The sequence below is a fragment of the Equus caballus genome, chromosome 14 (genome assembly GCF_041296265.1).
Source record: "Equus caballus isolate H_3958 breed thoroughbred chromosome 14, TB-T2T, whole genome shotgun sequence".
NCBI classification, from domain to species: domain Eukaryota; kingdom Metazoa; phylum Chordata; class Mammalia; order Perissodactyla; family Equidae; genus Equus; species Equus caballus.
The window spans coordinates 53063883-53084305 of record NC_091697.1 but is presented as its reverse complement, the minus strand read 5'-3'; the positions used below and the strand labels follow the sequence as shown (position 1 = coordinate 53084305).

The 20423-nt window shown below is 38.3% G+C and overlaps 1 protein-coding gene across 26 annotated transcripts in view; it reads left to right on the top strand.

Annotated features, from left to right (window-relative positions):
• The first annotated feature begins 9195 nt into the window (after nucleotides 1-9195).
• Nucleotides 9196-20423, top strand: part of MATR3 (matrin 3) — a 30658-nt gene continuing 19430 nt past the window's right edge. For 3 of the 26 annotated variants that reach the window (XM_070232652.1, XM_070232646.1, XM_014730313.3), the window contains exon 1: nucleotides 9196-9535. Coding sequence is in view for 4 of the 26 variants with exons in the window: in XM_070232659.1 (XP_070088760.1) it covers nucleotides 9719-9766 (48 nt within the window). In the remaining 22 variants the exon portion in view is untranslated. 26 annotated transcript variants of the gene reach the window in all.

Below are 20423 nucleotides of genomic sequence, written 5' to 3'. Positions count from 1 at the left end.
CATCTGGAAAATGGACCTTGAAATTTATTATTTTTTTTTTAGAATAGTTGTAGATTTACAGAAAAGTTGGGAGGATAGTACAAAAAATTCCCATGTACCCCCACATCCGGTTTCCACTAATATTAGCATAGTACGTTTGTCACAATGGGCTAATATCGATACATTATTAAAGTCCATACTTATCCAGATTTCTTTAGTTTTCACTTAATGTTCTTTCTTCCAGGATCCCATTGAGGATATTACATTTAGTCATCACGTCTCCTTAGACTCCTCTTGGCTGTGACAGCTTCTTAGACTTTCTTTGTTTTGGATGAGCTTGAGTTTTGGGTCAGGTGTTTTGTAAAAAGTCCCTTCAATTAGGATTGAGTTTTTCTCAGGATTAGGCTAGGCATTAAGGAATTTTGAGAGAACACAGAAGTAAAGTGCCATTCTCATCATGTATCAAGAGTGTATACTATCAATATGATTTTCTCCTATTGATGTTAATCTTGATCACCTGGCTGAGGTCTTATTTGCCAGTTTTCTCCACTGTAAAGTTACTCCCCCTCACCCAACACTGTACTCTTTGGGAATAAAGTCACTATGTGAAGCCCATAATTAAGGAGAGGGGAGTTGTGTTCTCCTTGAGGGTAGAAGGTCTACATAAGTTATTTGGAATTCTTCAGAAAGAAATTGGTCTCTTCTCCCTCATTTATTCAATTTATACTTTAGGAAAAAAATCCAATAATACTTAATTTTGTTAAAGTGTTCCAGATTTGGCCTTTGGGAGCTGTTTCAGGTGGCTCCTATGTCCCTTCAATATGCCCCCATCATTGTGAGGTTGTTTTAAGCACTTCTCACTATGGCCCTATACGATGGTTCAGGCTCATCTTGTATTTTTCCTGTCCCAGTCCCAGAGTCAACCATTTGGTTGTAAGTTTTATCCTGGTACTCACAAGGAGCCCTGCTTCCTTTATTGGAGAATAATACTAAGGAACCAAGATCTGGGCACTAGATGTGCTCTTGGTACTGAGGTTTTGTTGCTTCTAGGCCCTATCAGCTGATAGAACACTGAAGTATATATGTATGCATATATAAGGATCCTAACCAGGATCCTTAGTTTATAGCCCCCTATATTCTATAAATGTTCCACTTTTAATAATGACATTTTATTCTATGGTCTTTGTTTATTCTCTTTCATCTAGAATAGTGGTTGAGCTGTTGTCTTTTATAGCAGATGCTGTAGTTCCCAGATGACTGATTATTTTTACCCTATGAGCTCACAGTAGAGGATGGGAATTTTGTGTCAGCTGCCGGTAGAGAGGAGCCAAGCCCAGGCCCTGGTGTCCTAAAGAGTTGAAGGAGAAGAGAGAGAGCCTTAAGGCACAGAACCTCTGAGTTAGAATCAGGGCTTCACCAGAGCAGCAGATGGTCAAACTGCTTCTCCTTCCCCTCAGTTGCAATTCTCTCAAGAACTCCAGGTGCTAGTAAGTAAGGTTGCATTATGCTGGCCACTCCAGCAAGTGATGAGTTGAACATGAGGCAATGAATAGGATAGGGGAAAAGAACAGAAGTTTCGTCACCACCAAGATTACCCCTACTCCCATGGCACTCTACCCTTTTCTACACTGGACTTCCATTTCTTGCCCTTGTATAGTGGGACCCAATCATGATCTGTTTCTCCAAGGGACTCTTCATATTTAATTTCTCAGATCTCTAACTTCCCTCTTATTTGTGTAATACCTCCAGGGCTGAGTTAGAGGAAGAGGCAATAGCCTATGGTAATTACTCATCTTGTCAAACTGGTCATTTAATAGATACCCTTTATCGGTTTATTAGTTTTATTAACTGAATTCTGTTAGACATTGGGGATAAGTGATGAACAAACACATTCTCTGCTCACCTTAATATGTACAGTCTAGCCTTTATCTCTCTCGCCTCATCTTTGCCACCTTGGTTTCTTTCAGTCCTTGATAAGCCTTTTACTACGAGGTCTCTGCGCATGCTGTTTCTGTCTGGGTCCATCTTCTCTACTTTGTCTAATTTGAGATCTCGGCTCAGACAGCACTTCTGCAGAGAAGCCACCTTTCCTGACTGAGCACCCATTATATGTGTAATTGCACTGTTTTACCACAGAGCTAGAAAGTCAGCTGCCATGTAAGAGTCCTTTGAAAAGCTGGTATTCACCAGCTTCTAAAGATTTACCTCATTCCCCTATGGCCAAGCAGGTTCAATTCTACTGACAACTGATTAAAGGGCCTCAGCTGGTAAATATTAATGTCTGTGTGTCATAATGTACCCAAAATAGAGTAAGGCCATAGGCATATCCTGTTTTTTAATAATACCCCAGTAAATGAGGATAAAGAGATTGCTGGTTTTGTTCTTTTTAAAAAATTTTGAAACAGAAAAATCATAGAAACAAGTGTCAGATTTCCTAATCATTTGCTAGTGGACCCTAAAGATATAATATAGTGCACAAATATTTGACACTAAATTTAGCTTGAAAAAGTATTAAATGAACATAGTGGATTTGCAGAGAATTTGTTCAAATTTGAGACATCTGTTAACTAAAATAATGTGGGATTTTCTTTTTTTGGTAATCTATAAATGTCTTTATAGTTAAGAAAATTAGTAAAACATCTTTGTGTATAAATTATAGCTTGCATAGCCTCTCTTACTAGCAGTCATTGCGCTGATGAATAGGTACCAGGATAAAACTTATAACCAGATTTAAGTGAGTAATTTTAACATGTTTACTCTGGGGCTCTATAAAAATGAATAATCTTTGAATCTATGGTTTTGTCATTTTAGGATATTCATGTAAATATGCTGCAGGTCCTGTGGCACCATAGAATATTGACAATATTTAGTGCATGTTGACCATGTGCCAGAACTATTAAATTCATTCTACACATCTGTTTATCCTCTCAACAACTCTACAAGGTACATGCTGTTATTTGCCCAAGGTCACATGGTTAGTGGATCCAGGAACTACTGTGGTGTTCAATAAATCTGACTCAAAAGCTAGTGGTTGGTTTGGAGCTTTCATACATAGTGCCGCCAAGTCTTTCCAACTAACAGGCACAAATATCTACTTGTCTTTTTCAGTCATCAACCTCAATCACAGTAACATCTTTCAGGGCCTGCTGAAATGCCTGTCTTTTTCTGGTCTCATACACGTATCACAAATGCCAAATACCTTGTTTCAGGCCATCAGCATCTTTGCCACTCTTGCTGTAGCTTGAGGAAGCTTCCTTGTGCTCTTAAAACATACAGAGACCATATACAGACATTCCTTTTGGCCTTGCTTTAAAAGGAGTCCCATCTACATCATTCTTCCTCATATCACCCATGAGTCTCTTAGGTTTTTTAAAATGTCCCTGCTGGAAGGCCTTAGAGAGTCACATCCCCACCCCTAGTCTTGCCCTATCATAGGGTTTATCACATTTTATTAAAATTCTTCAGTCTTTGTCCTACTAAACTATGGGTTCAATGAGGGTCAGAAGATTTAAAGACATTTAAAAATTCCTCAAGAATTTAGGACGTAAGTAAAGTTGGGTTCCTTGTTAGTTTTGTATATATAGTAGTAAACACCTGCTAAATTAGGGGCATAAAGACTTTAGTAGATACACATTATAGGCAAACAATTATATAATAATACAACACAGAAAAGTCATTCCTAGACTATTTTAAGAATACACCAAGAATATTTGCAGTTGATCTCAATAAGATATATAATCTCCCTCCATGCTAAAACATTTGCTAAAATCACAGAGTCGAGATTCCTAACCTGATCAAATTTATCTTATTCCAAAAGCCTGTGTGATGCTTAATAGGGAAATCCTAGAAATGTTCTTATTAAAAAAGAGAAAGCTGTGTTCAAAGTTACTAGCAAAGGCAGTTAGGCAAGAGAAGAAAAATGTTTAAGTGGGAAAAGAGGTAAAAATCACTTGCAGATTAAGTTTACTTGAAAAATGCTGAGTGGCAGCTGAAAATAGTGTATTCGAGTAGGTACTAATCAATTTGAAGATAAACTAGGAGGAAAATAAGGCTAGGAATAATTAGAGACACGTATAAGTTATATATGAAGAAAACATTAAAACACAAATAAGACCTTAAATGCTAAGTCATGCCATGTCCAAGAAATTTCAACATAAAGATAATTCTCCTAAAGAAAACTAAGTTTATGGGAGCTGGCCCCGTGGCTGAGTGGTTAAGTTTGCGCGCTCCGCTGCAGGCGGCCCAGTGTTTCATTGGCTCGAATCCTGGGCCCGGACATGGTACTGCTCATCAAGCCACGCTGAGGCAGTGTCCCACATGCCACAACTAGAAGGACCCACAACGAAGAATATACAGCTATGTACTGGGGGGCTTTGGGGAGAAAAAGGAAAAATAAAACCTTAAAAAAAGAGAGAACTAAATTTATAAAAATCGATAAATATAACAGGATTATTTTTGGAATGAGACAAGTTGATTTGAACATTCATGTGGAAAAATAAGAATAGCTTTAATGTGCAAAATTAGAGTCTTAAAGGAAAACTAGCCTTACCAGATGTTAAAACATTACAAAAGGAATAAAACAGGGTGGTACTGGCACCTGAATAGGTTACTCGATGAATGCGACAGATAAGGAAATCCAGAAATGGGCCCTAAAACAGATGAAATTTTAAAACTGCAAGAAGAAAACGGGCAGTTTTTTAAGTTAAAATGAATACTTGAATGAATGATGTGACTAGATTAAAAAGTCATGTATGGGAAAACACCATGAACAAACAAAATGGGTAAAAGATGTTTGCCAAGGGTTAATTTTTCTTTAATACGGTTCCTATAAATCAAAAAGGAAAAGCTCAACAACTGAATAGATAAATGGGCAAAAGATATGAACAGTTAAATGATGCTTAACTCCAGTTAACGCAAATAAAATCCATAGATGGAATTCCACTTTCTAACAGTCAGATTTTCAAATAGATTTTGACAACAGTTATCAAAGGAATGGGGGAACAGGTATTCAATTTTTCGCAGTAAATTGATATGATCTTTAAGGAGGGCAATCTAGGTTTTTGGGGTTTTTTTTTTTTAAGATTTTATTTTTCCTTTTTCTCCCCAAAGCCCCCTGGTACATGGGGTCCTTCTAGTTGTGGCATGTGGGATACTGCCTCAGCATGGCTTGATGAGTGGTGCCATGTCCATGCCCAGGATCTGAACCAGCAAAACCCTGGGCCACCAAAGCAGAGTGTGCAAACTTAACCAGTCAGCTACAGGACTGGTCCTGCAATCTAGTTTTTAAATTTAAAAATGCATATACACTGACTAAGCCATTCCAATGCAATCAAAAGAATATTTTGTGATGTGGCAATTTAAAATTCCAATTTTCATGTTTATTAAACCAGTCATTTACTGAGCGATTGTCTGGCTGCTTTTGCACTACAACTGCAGCGTATTTCTGACTTATATGGCCCACAAGCCTAAAATATTTGGCACCTTTATGGAAGTTTTGCCTAATCCCTGCTCTAGAACAGTACTTTATAATCAAAATTTCTACAATGACAGAAATGTTCTCCAAGCTGTCCACTAGCTAAATGTAGATGGTAAGATTGAGACAATGAGTATAGCTTAAGGCTCTTGGACAGCAGACAGTGTAGCTCTAGGAAATGAGTTTATTTTGAACTGCATGCATACTTTTACATGTATGGAGTAATGTGCACATGAGTTTTTTTAAGTCACTGCTTTGAATAGTGGAAAATAGGGCTGACCTGGTGGCTCAGCAGTTAAGTGTGCACATTCCGCTTTGGCGGCCCAGGGTTTGATGGTTAGATCCCAGGTGTGGACATGGCACTGCTTGGCAAGCCATGCTGTGGCAGGCGTCCCACATACTAAGTAGAGGAAGGTGGGAAAGGATGTTAGCTCAGAGCCAGTCTTCAGCAAAAAGGATTGGCCACAGATGTTAGCTCAGGGCTAATCTTCCTCAAGAAAAGAAAAAATAGGAAAATACCTACGTTGTCCATTGGGAGAACATTAGTTAAATAAATTTTGTATCATCCATATAATGGAATACTAGGCAGCCTTATTGGAAGATATCTAAGAAATTTAAAATAGAAACAATGTATAATCTTTAAAATAAAGCTTTGTTTAGTGTATCACTGCATAACAAACCACTGTACAACTTAGTAGTTGAAACAACTATTAAAATTTTGTACATTGATTGGGCTCAGCTAGGTGGTTGTGTTCCACAGGGACTTGGCGAGGCTACAGCTATCTATCTGGAGGCTTCACTTTGGCTGGAAATTGGCACTGGCTGTCACCTGAGAGCTCAGCTGGGGCTGTTGACTGAAGCTCCTTGGTTCTGTTTTTTTTTTTTTTTTTTTAATTGAGGAAGATTAGCCCTGAGCTAACATCTGCTGCCAATCCTCTTTTTGCTGAGGAAGACTGGCCCTGAGCTAACATCCGTGCCCATCTTCCTCTATTTTATATGTGGGAGACCTACTACAGCATGGCTTGACACACCTGGGATCCGGGTCACCAAAGCGGAACATGTGAACTTACTTAACCTGCTGCCCCACTGGCCTGGCCCTCCTTGGTTCTCTTAATGTGGCCTTTTCATATTGGTTGGGATTCTCGCAGCATGGCAACTTGGTTCCAAGCGGATGAAAGGAAATCTTATAATTAACTTCTGCAGTCTCTGGATCTAAGCCAGTTACAGGGCCCTTCCGGATGCAGGTAGAGGGGAACTTGATTCCACTATTCCATAAGAAGAGTGGCAAAGAATTTGTGACCATCTTTAATTCACAAGCATGTGTATATACATGTATGTATGTATCTACACACTAAATGTTTATAGAATCCATAGACTACACAAGAAATGGTTGATAGTGGGTGGCCTTTATGTAAGGGAGTAGGGGTTTGGGGAAATCTTATTTGTGTTCTTTGAATTTTATTGTGTGTATTACCTATTCAAAAAGTCCTTTTTAAGCCCTCGTCCCCCATGCCACTGTTAAAAGAGCCACTGGTTGACAGTCTAAAATATAGGAATGCCCTGGCTTCATGTTTTCTTCTCTGCTCAAAACTGTAAAAGGTCTTCATTATCAGCTCAAATTTCAGACTCTATCCTGGTGTTAGATAATATAGCTGTACCAAACTTGCCACTTAGACCTTTCAAAGTCTCAGGAGAAATTCTTGCTTTGTAGCCTCATTCTTTACCATCCCTGGTGTACACCACACCAACTCCCAAATAACCCAAATGTGAATAAAGCTCTTGATCCATCTCTGCTCACAGCCAGGCTCATCTTGAGGCCAGACTCCTTGTCCAGTCTCCTAAATCAGACCAGGATCCTCAGGACCTAGTGATTTGTCTTATCCATCATTGAGTCCCTACACTTGTACAGTGTTCTTCATGAAATAGGCTTTTGATGACTGAAGTGTTGTATTAACTTTGGTTTTCAGTGTGTCTTTTTGTTGATGAGCCACTAAGCACATCTTTAATAAATAATTACTCAATTGAAAAAGTTTGCCTTTTCTTCTCCGTACAATCACCAGATGGCATTACAGCCTTATACAAAAACATGGGTAAGTGCATATCTGAACTAAGATGCGTTCATGTTTCAAAGGCTCACAGAGGAGAAAGCAGATCTGGATTCCAGTGGAAGGAAGACCCAAGATTCACTGAAGAATCCCAAATTTCATTCCAAAGCTAACTATATAGTGGGCTTAAACATCACTTATTTAGGGGAGCCCCAGTCCTTGATGAATTCTACTAAATGCCTTCTGAAAGTCTGTAGAAAATCACACAACATACATGGAGATGTGGGATTGCAATCACAATGGCTATTTACAAATTTTCCCCTGTGCAACTCTAGCCCTCAACAGATGACTTAGTCACAGAAAACAGAAGTCACCAGACTAATTCCTCTCTCTTCAGTCCTCTCCTTATCCTGTTACAGTAAAGGCATGTCTCCGGATCTCATTCTTTTGGGAGCATCCCTTATTAATTATCCCTTTTCTTTCCTGTTTTTTCAACTAATGCTTTCCTAAAATACTCTGACTGCCAACATTTTAATTGTGCTCAAAATTCTCCCATAGTAAAACAAAAGCTTCCTCAATCTTGCTTATTCCTGTCTCTTCATAGCCAAACTTTCTGCATTCGGTAGTTTCCATCTTCCTGTTTTCCATGCACTCAGCACCTCCAGTCTGACTTCCTCTCCCACTTGACTGGAAGCAGCTCAATGTTAACAGTGATGTCCATGTTACATAATACTTTGCAGATATTTTTAGTCCTAGTCTTGACCTCTTCATAGCATTTGACCTTGTTGACATTTCATCCTTTAAGTGTTTTGGTTGTCAAGGCAGCACAATTCCTGTCTTCCCCTACCAATTGTACTTGCTTGATCTTTGTCATTCAGCTCTACCTGATTAATTTCTAAAGGCTTGGTCCTAAAGTCTCTCCTTTCACGGTATTATCTCCAGCTCATCTTTCTACTCCCATTGTTTCATTTATATCATTAACAAATTTATCACTAACCTACACTCCTTTAAAACTGACACCAAACAATTTGCCTTATTGTTTCCCCAGCTGATCCTCTTCCAGTGCCCAGTAGCACTGCTAACCCTAGAGTTGTCATTCTTCCATGACAGTACTCTCCCTCATCTTCCATATCCAATCCAATTAACAAGACCTGCTTCTTTTTGTCCTAAAAGATCTGAGGTTTTGTACTGGTCACTGGTCTCCATCTTTGCCCCCACCACTGTCTTTAACAGAGGACCCAGAATGCGTTTTCAAAGGTGCGAATCTGAGCACGCTCGAGATTTTAAAAGCTTGAGGGCTATCAATCAGTACTTGTATTCACTAATTTACCTCAGGCTTCAGGTGACTGCCTTTCACTCTGTTTGAATTCGAAATCCCAAGGAAATGGCTCTTTCCCCGAGTATTATCTATGCAGTTTGTCCAAGTCTACCTCAGGGTTTTCACACGTGCTATTCTTTAGCTTATCCGGATACATTCAGTCAAATTCACCAAATGGCTGCGGCAGTCTTTTCTATGGGGTGGGTTCGCTATCTTCCGCCTCAGTGACCCTCCTGTACGGAATTCCTAGCGCTTCCTACCACTCTTCGACAAGTAAACATAAAATAACCAAAGTATAGAAATGGAGTCTAAACCAGGGGCCCCCGTGACTCGCTTCTAACGCATACTCTATTTAAATTTTGCATCATGCAATTTAGGGTGTGGGGAAAAAAGGCTGCTTGGGGAATGGGACTCGAACTCGTAAGCTGTCTCCCTCTCCATTTCCCGCCACCAGCGGGCTCCAGGATTAGTGAACAACGACCACGGCGGAGGGCGCGAGTGGCGTGCTCGCGATGAGTAGGGGGAGGGGCCCGGCGCGCGCAGAAACGGGACCCAAGGAGGGGTGGGGGCGAGCTCTCTCGCGAGAGTGGGTTTGTTCTTGGGCTGAAGCCGCTGCTGCCACCTCTTACCAGCGCCGTTGCTGCGGGGGATTGTGGGAGCCTCCGCGTCCCGCTCGCTAGGAGAGAGGTCTCTCTCCTTTTCCCTCTTCCTTTTCTTAAGGTAGGCGTGAAGCGGGTAAGAATCAGGGTGGGGTGGCCGGGGGCTCTTCGCGTCCGCCGGGAGGAGGCAGCGACGGCGACAGGGGCTGCAGGGAGCCGGCGGCGCGCCTTTCTTGCTCGCTCCCGCTCGCCCGCTCTGCCTCCCTCCGCGCTGCGTATGTGAGCCGCCTGATCGGCGGCCGCCATGTTAGGAGCGCAGTGGCGGCGCAACCAGCCTCCTCGGGCGGCGGAGGTGAGCGGTCCCGCAGGGAGACCTGCGGCTAGCTAAGGGCCCAGGGTGCGGCGGGAGAGTCTGGGGGCGCCGCGGGCAGCCGATCGCCCAAGCTTCCCGCGTCCCAGGTTTGCTGTGGGCGGAGGCGGTACGACGAGCCCGTTACACGCGGGCTGCAGCGCTGAGGAGAAGGGAGGAGCGCTCGAGGCCTGAGGGACCGACTGGCCGTAGGGCGCCTGCCGTTTGGGGAGGCTAGTTAAGATAGCGAAGTTCTCGGATAGCGCTAGCCCCAGATACGTGTTTGCTTTTTTTCTGTTTCGCGCCTGAAAATGTGCCCCAAAATGGAGGATTTCGCAGACTCCGAAAAGCTTAGTCGTTTGAGCAGCGTTTCTTGGTGTGGCGGCCTTCGCTCTGCTCCTCGCCCATCGCTTCATAGCGCCCCCTAAGACGCCCCTGTCCCGCGCCCACACACATGCGCGCGCGATTGTAGCCGGACCTCGGAAACAATCCTCCCCGCCCCCCATCGCGTAAAAATGGCCGAAAACCGAAACGTTAACGCTTGTTTTTCGTGTTGGCGTCGTGGATAAAGCTTTCTGCAGTACGCTGTGAGGCAGGAGATTTGTTCTTGTTTAGAAAGTCACCTCACATTTTTTTTTCTTTATTAAAATATTGTGTAGTTTCCTCTCGAGAGGATAGTGTGGTGTGGGACCTTCCGGTTTCCAGACAAAGGGTTTGGAGTACTGTGGTGTAGTCGCCGCATCGTTGTTCTTTTCATTGCCAGGCCTTTGCCACGTTCTCTGTTCTACAGGGACTTTTCCTCTTTACCGTGGAGGAATGTCTCAAGTTCATCCTGCTCTGAGGCCCTATTCTGTGGAATATTCCTATTGGATCAGTTACAGTTTTCCAGCCAGATATTTCTAGAACGGTTATGGCGATTCCGAAATTTCTCGTCTATCAAGCGCGCTGGCATAATGTGAGAGGCGTTGATTTCCCAGGTCATGGTCGTGAGATTTTTGTATTGATGCTGCGTTCTGCGTCCTGAAGAGAGCTTGATTTTTAAGATTTTTAAATAGTCGATGAAACAGTTTTCTCCCAGGTAAATTTAGACAGTTGTACTCTGCGGGCAAAAATCGTATTTGGTGCTATTTTCATAAATGCTCAAAATAAGATTTTCTTTTAAAAACTAAGTGGCTCAGTCATCCGTCGAAATAATTTTCAACATTAGCAGTGTTTTAGAAATCAAGAAGGCGGGGAAGACAGACTTTTGTCGCAAAAACGCACCGTGTGTGCCTTTTCCACTTAACTAGAATGTTTTTGCAAACTTGAAATTAAACAGTTGGAGTACTACATGAAGATTCTTCTGGTTGGTTATGTAAGATTTGGGCAAGAGATCTTTAGCCAGAAGATGTTGCTGTTGAAGTGCTTTAAACTTAACATTTCTTCCTTTACACTTAACATTATATGCTTATAGCATTAGTATACTTTATCCAGAGAGGTAGTTTTCACTTTATCTTCTTTACATATCTCGCTTTTCAGCTGTGTGTACGAAGAGTTATTTTTCTGTAGCATTTTGAACTGATTGGGAAGGATTTAACCACCCTTGATGTGAACATTGTTTATGTTAAAGGAGTCCCTAACCATACTAATTTTACTGAATGCTCTTAGCGAGGTGTAAATGCTAAATACTATTAGAAGTCAGTTAATGATAACTATACAGATTTTAACAGCTGAGGAATGCAAGGAAAAGGTCTTAAGATAATTTTAGAAATAAAATGTAGGGGAAATCCCTAATTTTATACTAGAGAAAGTTAAAGCCCATGGAGATGGTTATATAGTTAACCAGTGGCAGTGCTGCTGGTGTGTTCTAGAATGCTTACTTCTTCATTGGATACTTGATTCAGACTCTTCATGTTATAATAAATAGGCTTAAAAATGGAAGGACTATACTTACAGGATAGGCTTCCTAAGGGACTAGTGTGTCAGGTATTTGTGTACTACATAGATGTTAATCTTGGTTATTAAGCATTAAAAATCTAAAAGATTAAACATTTAGAGATTTGCTAATTATAGTGTGGCTATCAAATGGAAATCTATACAGCTACTTAGAATAATGTTTCAAGAGGGGAGTAATGAATGGGAAAATGATAATGAAATATAGTATTAATTGGAAAGAAAATGTAATTAAACTACTGATGCCAAATTGGATCATTTTTTGTTTTTTAAAGGAATGTGTAAATAAGCATAAAAATAGAGATACACCCAAAAAAGTTAGCTCTGGATGTTGGCATTATGGGTGATTTGTATTTCCTTCTTCTCTTTTTCTGAAATTTCCACAAGAAACTACATTTACTTCTATAATGAGGGGGGTAAATGAAACATTTTTTGTAAATGCCGGGACTGCTTAAAAGACCAGAATCTCTTGTTTTGTTTTTTAGGATCTCTCATGTATTTTTGAGGGAAATTGAGATAGAAGTGAGCCAGCTTCTTAAAATATGAAGTCGCAGAGCATTCAAAAGTAACAAAAAGTAGTGCTTGTTCTGTAAGATAACCCCGTTTATTATATGTAGACAAACAGGAATCTGAAGACAATCCTATGTAAAGATATTAAATTTGTCATTGGGACTAATGCTAATTAGGTTACAGTATGAACTGCAGCCATTAACTATTTTAAGAATGATCAAAACCAAACAATTGGGTAATAGTTTGTTAGATGATGATCTTTGCACATCTTTTAGTTAAAAGTACTTTTTTTCCTCTATATGTCTTTTGGTTAGAATTACATTAAAACTGTCCCGCACTTGTGGCAACAAGTTCTAAGTTTACTACTTTAGTGACTTAATGTTTGGGAAGGACTAGACTAAGTTCCTTGGGGATGAGGTGGAGGGTTGGAGACAATGTAGTGTTGCAGTTTTTTTCTATCCATGGTTATTCCAAGGTTAACACTGTCCAGGAAGTAAAGTGCTGCAGTTTATCCTTGTTAGCTGTGTAGTGGACCTTCTCATTGCATCATTAGGATCAAGAGTTCTGAAATTTTTGATGAAAAGCTTTATATGTAGAAAGGTGTAGTGGATAAAAGTAGAGCAGAGAGAAAAGGCAATGGATTGAGAGAATTGTAGATATGTAGCCTTTAAGAGATTTTTATAAGTGATTTTTTAAAATTCTGTACTTTAGCTTTTGACTTATTGCAGTTCATATCTATTATAATCTTAAATATAAACTTATAATTCAGTAGAAGTTATGTGATATAGTGCTATGCTATCTTTCCTGACCTGAATATAATTTATTACCGTGGCAAGTCTGAGTAGATGAAGTGCCTTTGATGTGATCTGGCTTGTGTATGATTTTCCAGTTGTATATCAAGTCCTAATGTTCTCTGTATAAATAAGCCTCGAGACTCTTTGAAGTTTAAACGTAAACTTTCATGTATATTTTCATTTTTTTAGAAGTTTTTAAATTTTAATTTTAAAATTTTTTAATTAAAAAATTTAATTAAAAAAGGTAAACTTAAAAAGCCATTCCAAAGCTTAAAGGCTGATTGATATAAAATATTTGCTTTTTTTCTGGAAAGTTTTAAAAATGACTTATCTCCAACATTCTCTTTGATCTGTAGTCCCAATAGCCTGTGGTTGTTGGTATCTATCTTAAGGCAGAAACAGGTTAGTAGGAAAAAACAGTGCGGGGGCGGGGGAGTTAGTTCTTCCTTGGTTCTTCCCAGGTGCTACTGTTGGATATGCTGCTGGATAAAAAGAGCGGGGGGGGGGGGGGGGGTGTCTGTGGTAGATGTCCTAGTGGGCAGGTTGTAAATGCAGCATGTATGGAAAGTAACCAGTTATCTTAGGGTCTAAATGGGACCTTTATTTGCGGTATCACAGGTTGCTATGAAGATACAGAATTTTCTGATCTTTCAAGATGATTTGCATGGTTTTTTTCCCCCTTTGAGGGGATTACTTGGATGTTAAACATCTCCCTTTGGTGTAGTAACTCTTATGAGAAGAACCTATACCATATGTGACAATTTAAAGTCAAGTGTTGGAGCCCCTGACTCATAGTAGATGGGAAAGGAACAGTAATATTGAAGAAAGACAGACATTTGTACTTAAAAAATTCTTGCCATGAGAAGATGTGAAACAGAACAATTTCAATGCTTAACTGTGTATCCTTGTGTGGGCTATGGTATTCTGGGAAAGCACCATGGAGGAGAGAGTTTTACTCTCATGCATCAGGAGACACCAAGAAAATACTCATAGTAGCATTCTTGGTCATGGCAAGAAATTGGAAACAGCCTAAATGTTTATCATCTGCAGAATAGATAAGTCTGTGTGCTTAATTGTATCCATATTGCAGTGAAAATGTAGGTTTAACTCATTTATAAAGCCTGTTTATATACAGTTCAGAAATGCTAAGTTAAAGTTTTTAAGTAAAGCTATATATATATATATATGTTAAGTAGTAAAACTTAAAAACAGGGGACTGCAGAAGGAGGAGGAGTGCATTGGAAATTGGTTGGTGGAAGATATCTAAGGTCTTGTTAATGTTCTGTTTCTGAACTTGGGTGTTTGTATACGCTGTGGTGGTTTTTTGTTTTTTGGGTTTTTTTGAGGAAGATTAGCCCTGAGCTAACATCTGTGGCCAATCCTCTTCTTTTTACTGAGGAAGACTGGCCCTGAGCTAACACCTGTGCCCATCTTCCTCTACTTTATATGTGGGATGTCTACCACAGCATGGCTTGCCAAGCTGTGCCATGTCTGCATCCAGGATCCAAACCAGCAAACGGAACGTGTGCACTGAACTGCTGCGCCACCGGCCTGCTCCCTGCACTGTTTTTTATAGTGCACAATCTGGGGAGGATGCTGGGCCTTAAGAGAATTGCTAGTATTAAATGAACAGAAAAGAGACACATTCCAGCTAATAATTATGTTTGCACAAATACTACGCAGTCTCTGTAAGTGCTCGTAAGATGACCTTTCCCATAAGGTGTTGGCATCTGGGGGAAAATAGGTTTAGAGAAAGAGTATGCAACTGATACGTGAAAGGCATTGGAAAAAACCGTAGCGTGGACCTCATGTGGTAAGTAGTAGAGAGTAGTTTGTTTCTGAGCAGGAGAGGGTAAAATGAGTGATGTTTTAGGAGCTTTGTGTTGGAAGCTGTGAGCCTGGATGCAAGGAGGCCAGCTGAAAGGCAGGAGGACTAAGGATCTCCAGTAAGGTTATATGGCAGAGGAAATGGAGAGGTAAGGACTGTGTTCTGAAGGATGAGAAGGTAATTTAAAGGTAGATTGACAATAGAAAATGAAGAAAGATGTAGTTTAATTTGTCCACTTTCACTAGAATCCCCTTCTCTTTTTCAATCTTGTTTGTCTAGGTTACTACCAGTCTTTAAATTTGGTCTTCTAAATTAAAACTGACTTCTGGTTCGTTAACAAAGTTCAAATTTGAATGCAGCTTTGCATAGAAATGGACGGGACATTAAAGTTGATAGGCAAAATAGGAAGTATAGTACAAGTGAAAGGTTTAGAAGCTGTTTATTGGTATGTTTCTGGGTCAGTCCTTTTTTCTTTAAAGTTTATTTTCTCGTTGGTTGAGAGGATCAGATCACGTAAAAGTAGATAACTACTACGGTGCTTACCATGTGCCAGACAGCATTCTAAGTGTTTTATGTGGATTAGTTTTTAAAATCTTTACAGCCTTGTGAAATAGGTATTATTTTTATTAGCTTTTTACATATGAGGAAACAAAAAGATGTTAAATAATTTGTCTGTCACACAGCTGTTTTGTAGTAGAACCAGGATTCAAATCAAGGCATTTGGGCTCCAAAAATCTCACTAGGTATACACCAAGTCAAAGATTTGTGCAAATGTTTGTGGAAGCCAAGAGAATAGACCATAAAGTCAGTGGAGGGGAGAATCTTAAGGGTGCAGAATGGCACCTTGAGGAAAACCACTAATTTTGCTTTTAACTAGAGAAGAGAGTTTGCCAAGTTAGTATCCTAGGTCAAATCAAGAGTCAAAATTGTCAGGTAAATAGAATAACTTTCCATCCCATAGTATGGGTTTACTTAATAAGTTTCTTGTATTGCTTTAATTTGAAGATATTAAATGTCTGCTTGCAAGTCACTAGGAAAAATTTCTAAATCTAGAAAGAAGAAAAATATTCCAAGTTTGAATAGGAATCCTCTCTACTGTTTAACATGAAGTTTTCTACTTTAGCAGCTGAAGGCACTCTACAACACTCTCTCCATTATCCTGAGGTTCAAGAAGTGGGCTAGATGTTGAATCCAGGTCTGTAAAATGGATTAAGAGCAAGTTTTAAGGCAGTTAAAAATGTTAATATTTGGGTTTTTGCCTTCCTGGCACTACATTTTATAAATGTTTTTATCTTTCCTGTTGTGTGATGAGGAGCATATTGTTTTATACAAAACTGAAATTAATAGAGCTGGGACTTTTAAGGGGTTTATTTAATTAGTATATTTTATTTAAAAAACCTTAAGTCACTCAAAAGTATACCATATTGAGATGAGATTATGGTAGTGAAGAGCACAGATTAAAATATAAGGTTTTAAAGCTCTATATGAAAAATTGAATAGTTTCTCGGACATTATAGTCATTTTCAAAAATCAAACCTTTAAGTGAGATACAAGTTATAAAATACAATGAGAAAAGATATAGTGATGTAAACTAACACTGAAATGAAAATTTACTAATACTTTAAAATGGAAACTTGATATTTAAAACCATTATAAAATTAATAAGTGAGAAAATTTAAAATAAGGAATAGTTAACCTAATGCTGTTCTTTAACTGGAAATGAGTCAAATAGTTGATTTTAAAAGTTCTGACCACAGGAATTAGTGCTTTTGTGTGATTGATGACAAAAATTAAGCAGCTGCCTTTCCAAATGATGCTTCTTTGAAATTACTAATACCGAACTATCCCTCCTACCTATTGATGAAATTGTTAGGACGTTTTTACTGTATTGATATTGTTGGTTGCTACCTTGTAAACGTATTTGGCATATTTTCACATGAATAATTTAACAGATCACAAGGGTGTTTGGCCTTGATATAGGACATTTGGAAAATCTGAGAATTTCTTGTACCCTTTTATTTTTTCAATTCAGAAGGGGAAAATATTATAAGAAACTGTTGTTTTCTAGCTGTCGCTTTTAAGTTTTTACGTGAGATTAAAGGGTTAAAATAATAACGTGAAGATATTTTCTCTTGTATCTTTACAAGCTTTTGGGATTATACCATCTTAAAATTAGCTGTTTTTAAGAAGTGATTGTTTCACACAGGAGAGAACAGAACTAAAGATTCATGTGGTTGTAGTAAATACCTTTAACACAGAGCATTTTGGGGGGCCGGCCCCGTGGCCAAGTGGTTAAGCTCACGTGCTCCACTTTGGGGGCCCAGGGTTTCGCCTGTTTAGATCCTGGGCACAGACATGCACTGCTCATCAGGCCACACTGAGGCAGCGTCCCACATAGCACAACCAGAAGGACCTACAACTAGAATATACAACTACGTACTGGGAGCCTTTGGGAAGAAAGAAAAGAAAAAAGAAAGAAAGAAGAAGATTGACAACAGATGTTAGCTCAGGTGCCAATCTTTAAAACAAAAAACATAGCATTTTAAAATTTTGGATTGAGAAGCTGAAGATTTTTTTCTCGATAATATCTTTTAAAGAACTAAAGTCCACTTATACTCATTTTAGTAATCCTGCTAAATAATCCTCTGAAAGAGTGAATAATAGGACTAAGAGATAATCTTTATTTTACATGGGAAATCTAGATATGGAAAAGTTTGCTTCTGTTCTCCGTGAACTTTCTGGATGTATTAAACGTGAGTTATTACCTCAAATATTTTAGTATTCCACTTCTTTAATTGGAGAAGAAAATCGAAAAAAAATATTAGGTAGCTATTCATGGAATGAAGGGATTGAATATTATTATCTGAAACTTGTTTCTTAACCATATGTACAGATCATATTTGTTCAGATATTGAATGTGTAACTAACATTTCTTAGTAACGTTAACAGTTTTGTCATGAACTAGGTTTATGTTCCAGGTTATTAGAATTGTCTATAAAAATGAGTTTAACATTTCCTGATTTGGGGGTGGAGGTACTTTCTTTTTTGGAAGTGAGAGGTTCTTCATTGATAGGCATTTAGAATTTATTGTATGAAGATTTTAAATGGGTAAATTGGATTTTTATATTACATTCTAGATTAGTTACCTCAAAGGAACTATTTTCAAACATTATTAATCTCTAGTATAAGGGAAAGGCAGTTTTACAATTTTGGGGAGAACATACAATAAAAGAAGCTAATCTTTAAAAATCTTCGGTAATTTTGTAAACATCTCAGTATTGTATTAACTTGGGCAGTAGGTCTCACTTAAATGAGCCTTTTAAAATGACTTGTTCATCTTAAGTTCACCATTGGCCAAAGATACTAAAGGAACTGTTTTCATAAATGCTTTCAACCGTGCTGTCATGTCTGATTTCTCTTAATTTCTTTGTTCTAATAAAATTTTAAGAATTTTATTTGTTTCAATCAAAAGTCTGGCTTAAGTTCCCTTTCAGTAATTTTACTCTCATGTCTTTGTGTGGGGCTGCATTTTTTAAGTTGAAACTCTGAGTCTCAGAAATGTTAAGGTTTTTCTTAGGAAATTACAAGTTGTCATGGGATTTGCATTGTTTGTCCTGCCCTTTTTCTGAGTTTTTCTGACATCCATTTTCTGTTGTCTTAAGGTTATCATCTTTTACTTCTCTTAACCTTTCATTTTTGCAGATCCACTGTTTTCATATACACTACAAAGAAAAACAGTTCAGATTCTGTAATCCAAGAATCATTTTCTTAAAATATGATCAATTAAAAAGTTTTACATATGATCATAATACCGTTTGTGTAATTTCCCTGAGGGAAAAGAATAGTTCTTTCAAAAGACTGGCTTTTCGGTGATAGAGTGTTTTGGCTATAACATGAAGGGCAAGGCTGCAATTAATAATAATCTTGATACTTTGAAATTTTGATTTTGAAAAACCCTCTAAAGGTTTTGATATTTTAAAATAAAGTATACATGAATATTTAGAGGGTCCAACCAATGTTTACACAGTACTTCAACTGCCATTTTTTATGGCATTTATAAGACATGTTAAAGTTTCATCCAGTGAAGTCCACTTAACTCTTGTCTCTGTTTTATTAACATTATCTTAAAGCCTGAGTAGTTTACATAGTGGATCTCATCTAGAACTAGTTTCTTTGGTGTCTTTTCTCAAATTCATCTTTCTTGGTGTGCAAAAACATCTTCTGTAATCTCAGTCACCTCTGATAGCATTTCTGTGTCTTTTTAACTTTGTTACATCTTTTTGTGAAATCTAACTAAGTCTTGCCTGTAACTTTTTTTTATACTTCCTCTACCACTGTATTCGTCCAGTGTTTCCTTGCTTTAATCTATCATTGATGGAATTGGTCCCATAATAGACTTGTAACTATTGACTATTGCCTGGTTTTTACTGTAATAAAGTTTAATGTGTAAAACTACCAGTGCTTAGGTGTGTGGGTGATCAAACGTATAAAACTTAATGAAGCAATGCCTCCTTATAGAATTCCGTAGCAAACAATTTAAGACTTAACCTCTGTATGTGATTGTGATTATAAAATTGTTTCATCAAGGACGTTTGTTATGTACATCATTTAACTAATATTTTATGAGAATCACATGTAAATGCTTTGCAAATTCTTATGTAACAATTTCTGAGTTAAAATAATGACTTAAGAAAGAAAATGGAAATAATTTCATCCAGAAACGCATCTTGTGGGATCGTATTCAGAATTTAAATTTCCCAGGTGATTGGGCTATTCTTGTGAAAAGTACAGAAATCTGTGTAAACAAGATCTTGTTTTCATTTTTACCTGTTTCGAGCTCTATGGATGCTGTAGCCCTGAGCATTAAATGAGCATTGATGGATACTAACTTGGGGAATTTCACTTCTTTAAATCACCTGTACTTCCTGTACCTGGGTTTATTCTTGGGAGGTCGCCTGTTTCTGTACTGACCATGCTTAGTTCTCCTTAGACCTTTTAAGATTAGAAATGAAATACGCACTGCCTGATAAAGGATGGACAGTAAGAAGGCAGTTAGTTATATGGCTTAAATTTGTGCAGAAATCCTTAAACTGTAGGAAGGCACTTATTTTTCTTCACATCTGTCTTCACCTCAAATTGATTTTGCTGCATAAAGGTCTCAACCACTATGTTTGGTCTTAGATCTTATACTAGGTACTTGACACCTAACCTTCATTTACTTGTGATTTTACTTGGTTCTTTCTGATAGTGATAATAGGTCTCATTTTTCTAAAGCAGAATGCAACTGATTCATCTTTGACTTGTTGACCTTGATTTTTTTGCTTGTTTTTAGTCTTCTCCTGAAACTTAAGCATCATACTATAGGGTGTATTTTTATTCTTCTAAAAGAAGAGACCCATCTATATTTTTATTGAAATTTTGATGTACTCAGACATCTAACCTTTCAATTGAAATGTTTTTAAATTCAATATGAAATTCCCTTTAATAAAACTTTAGCATGAAAGACTGCTTTTTATATATCTATATGCAGGCTCTGCATACATCTGGAATCTGTTTAAGATATGTGATAAATTTCTTGTAAGTTTGAGATCTTAAA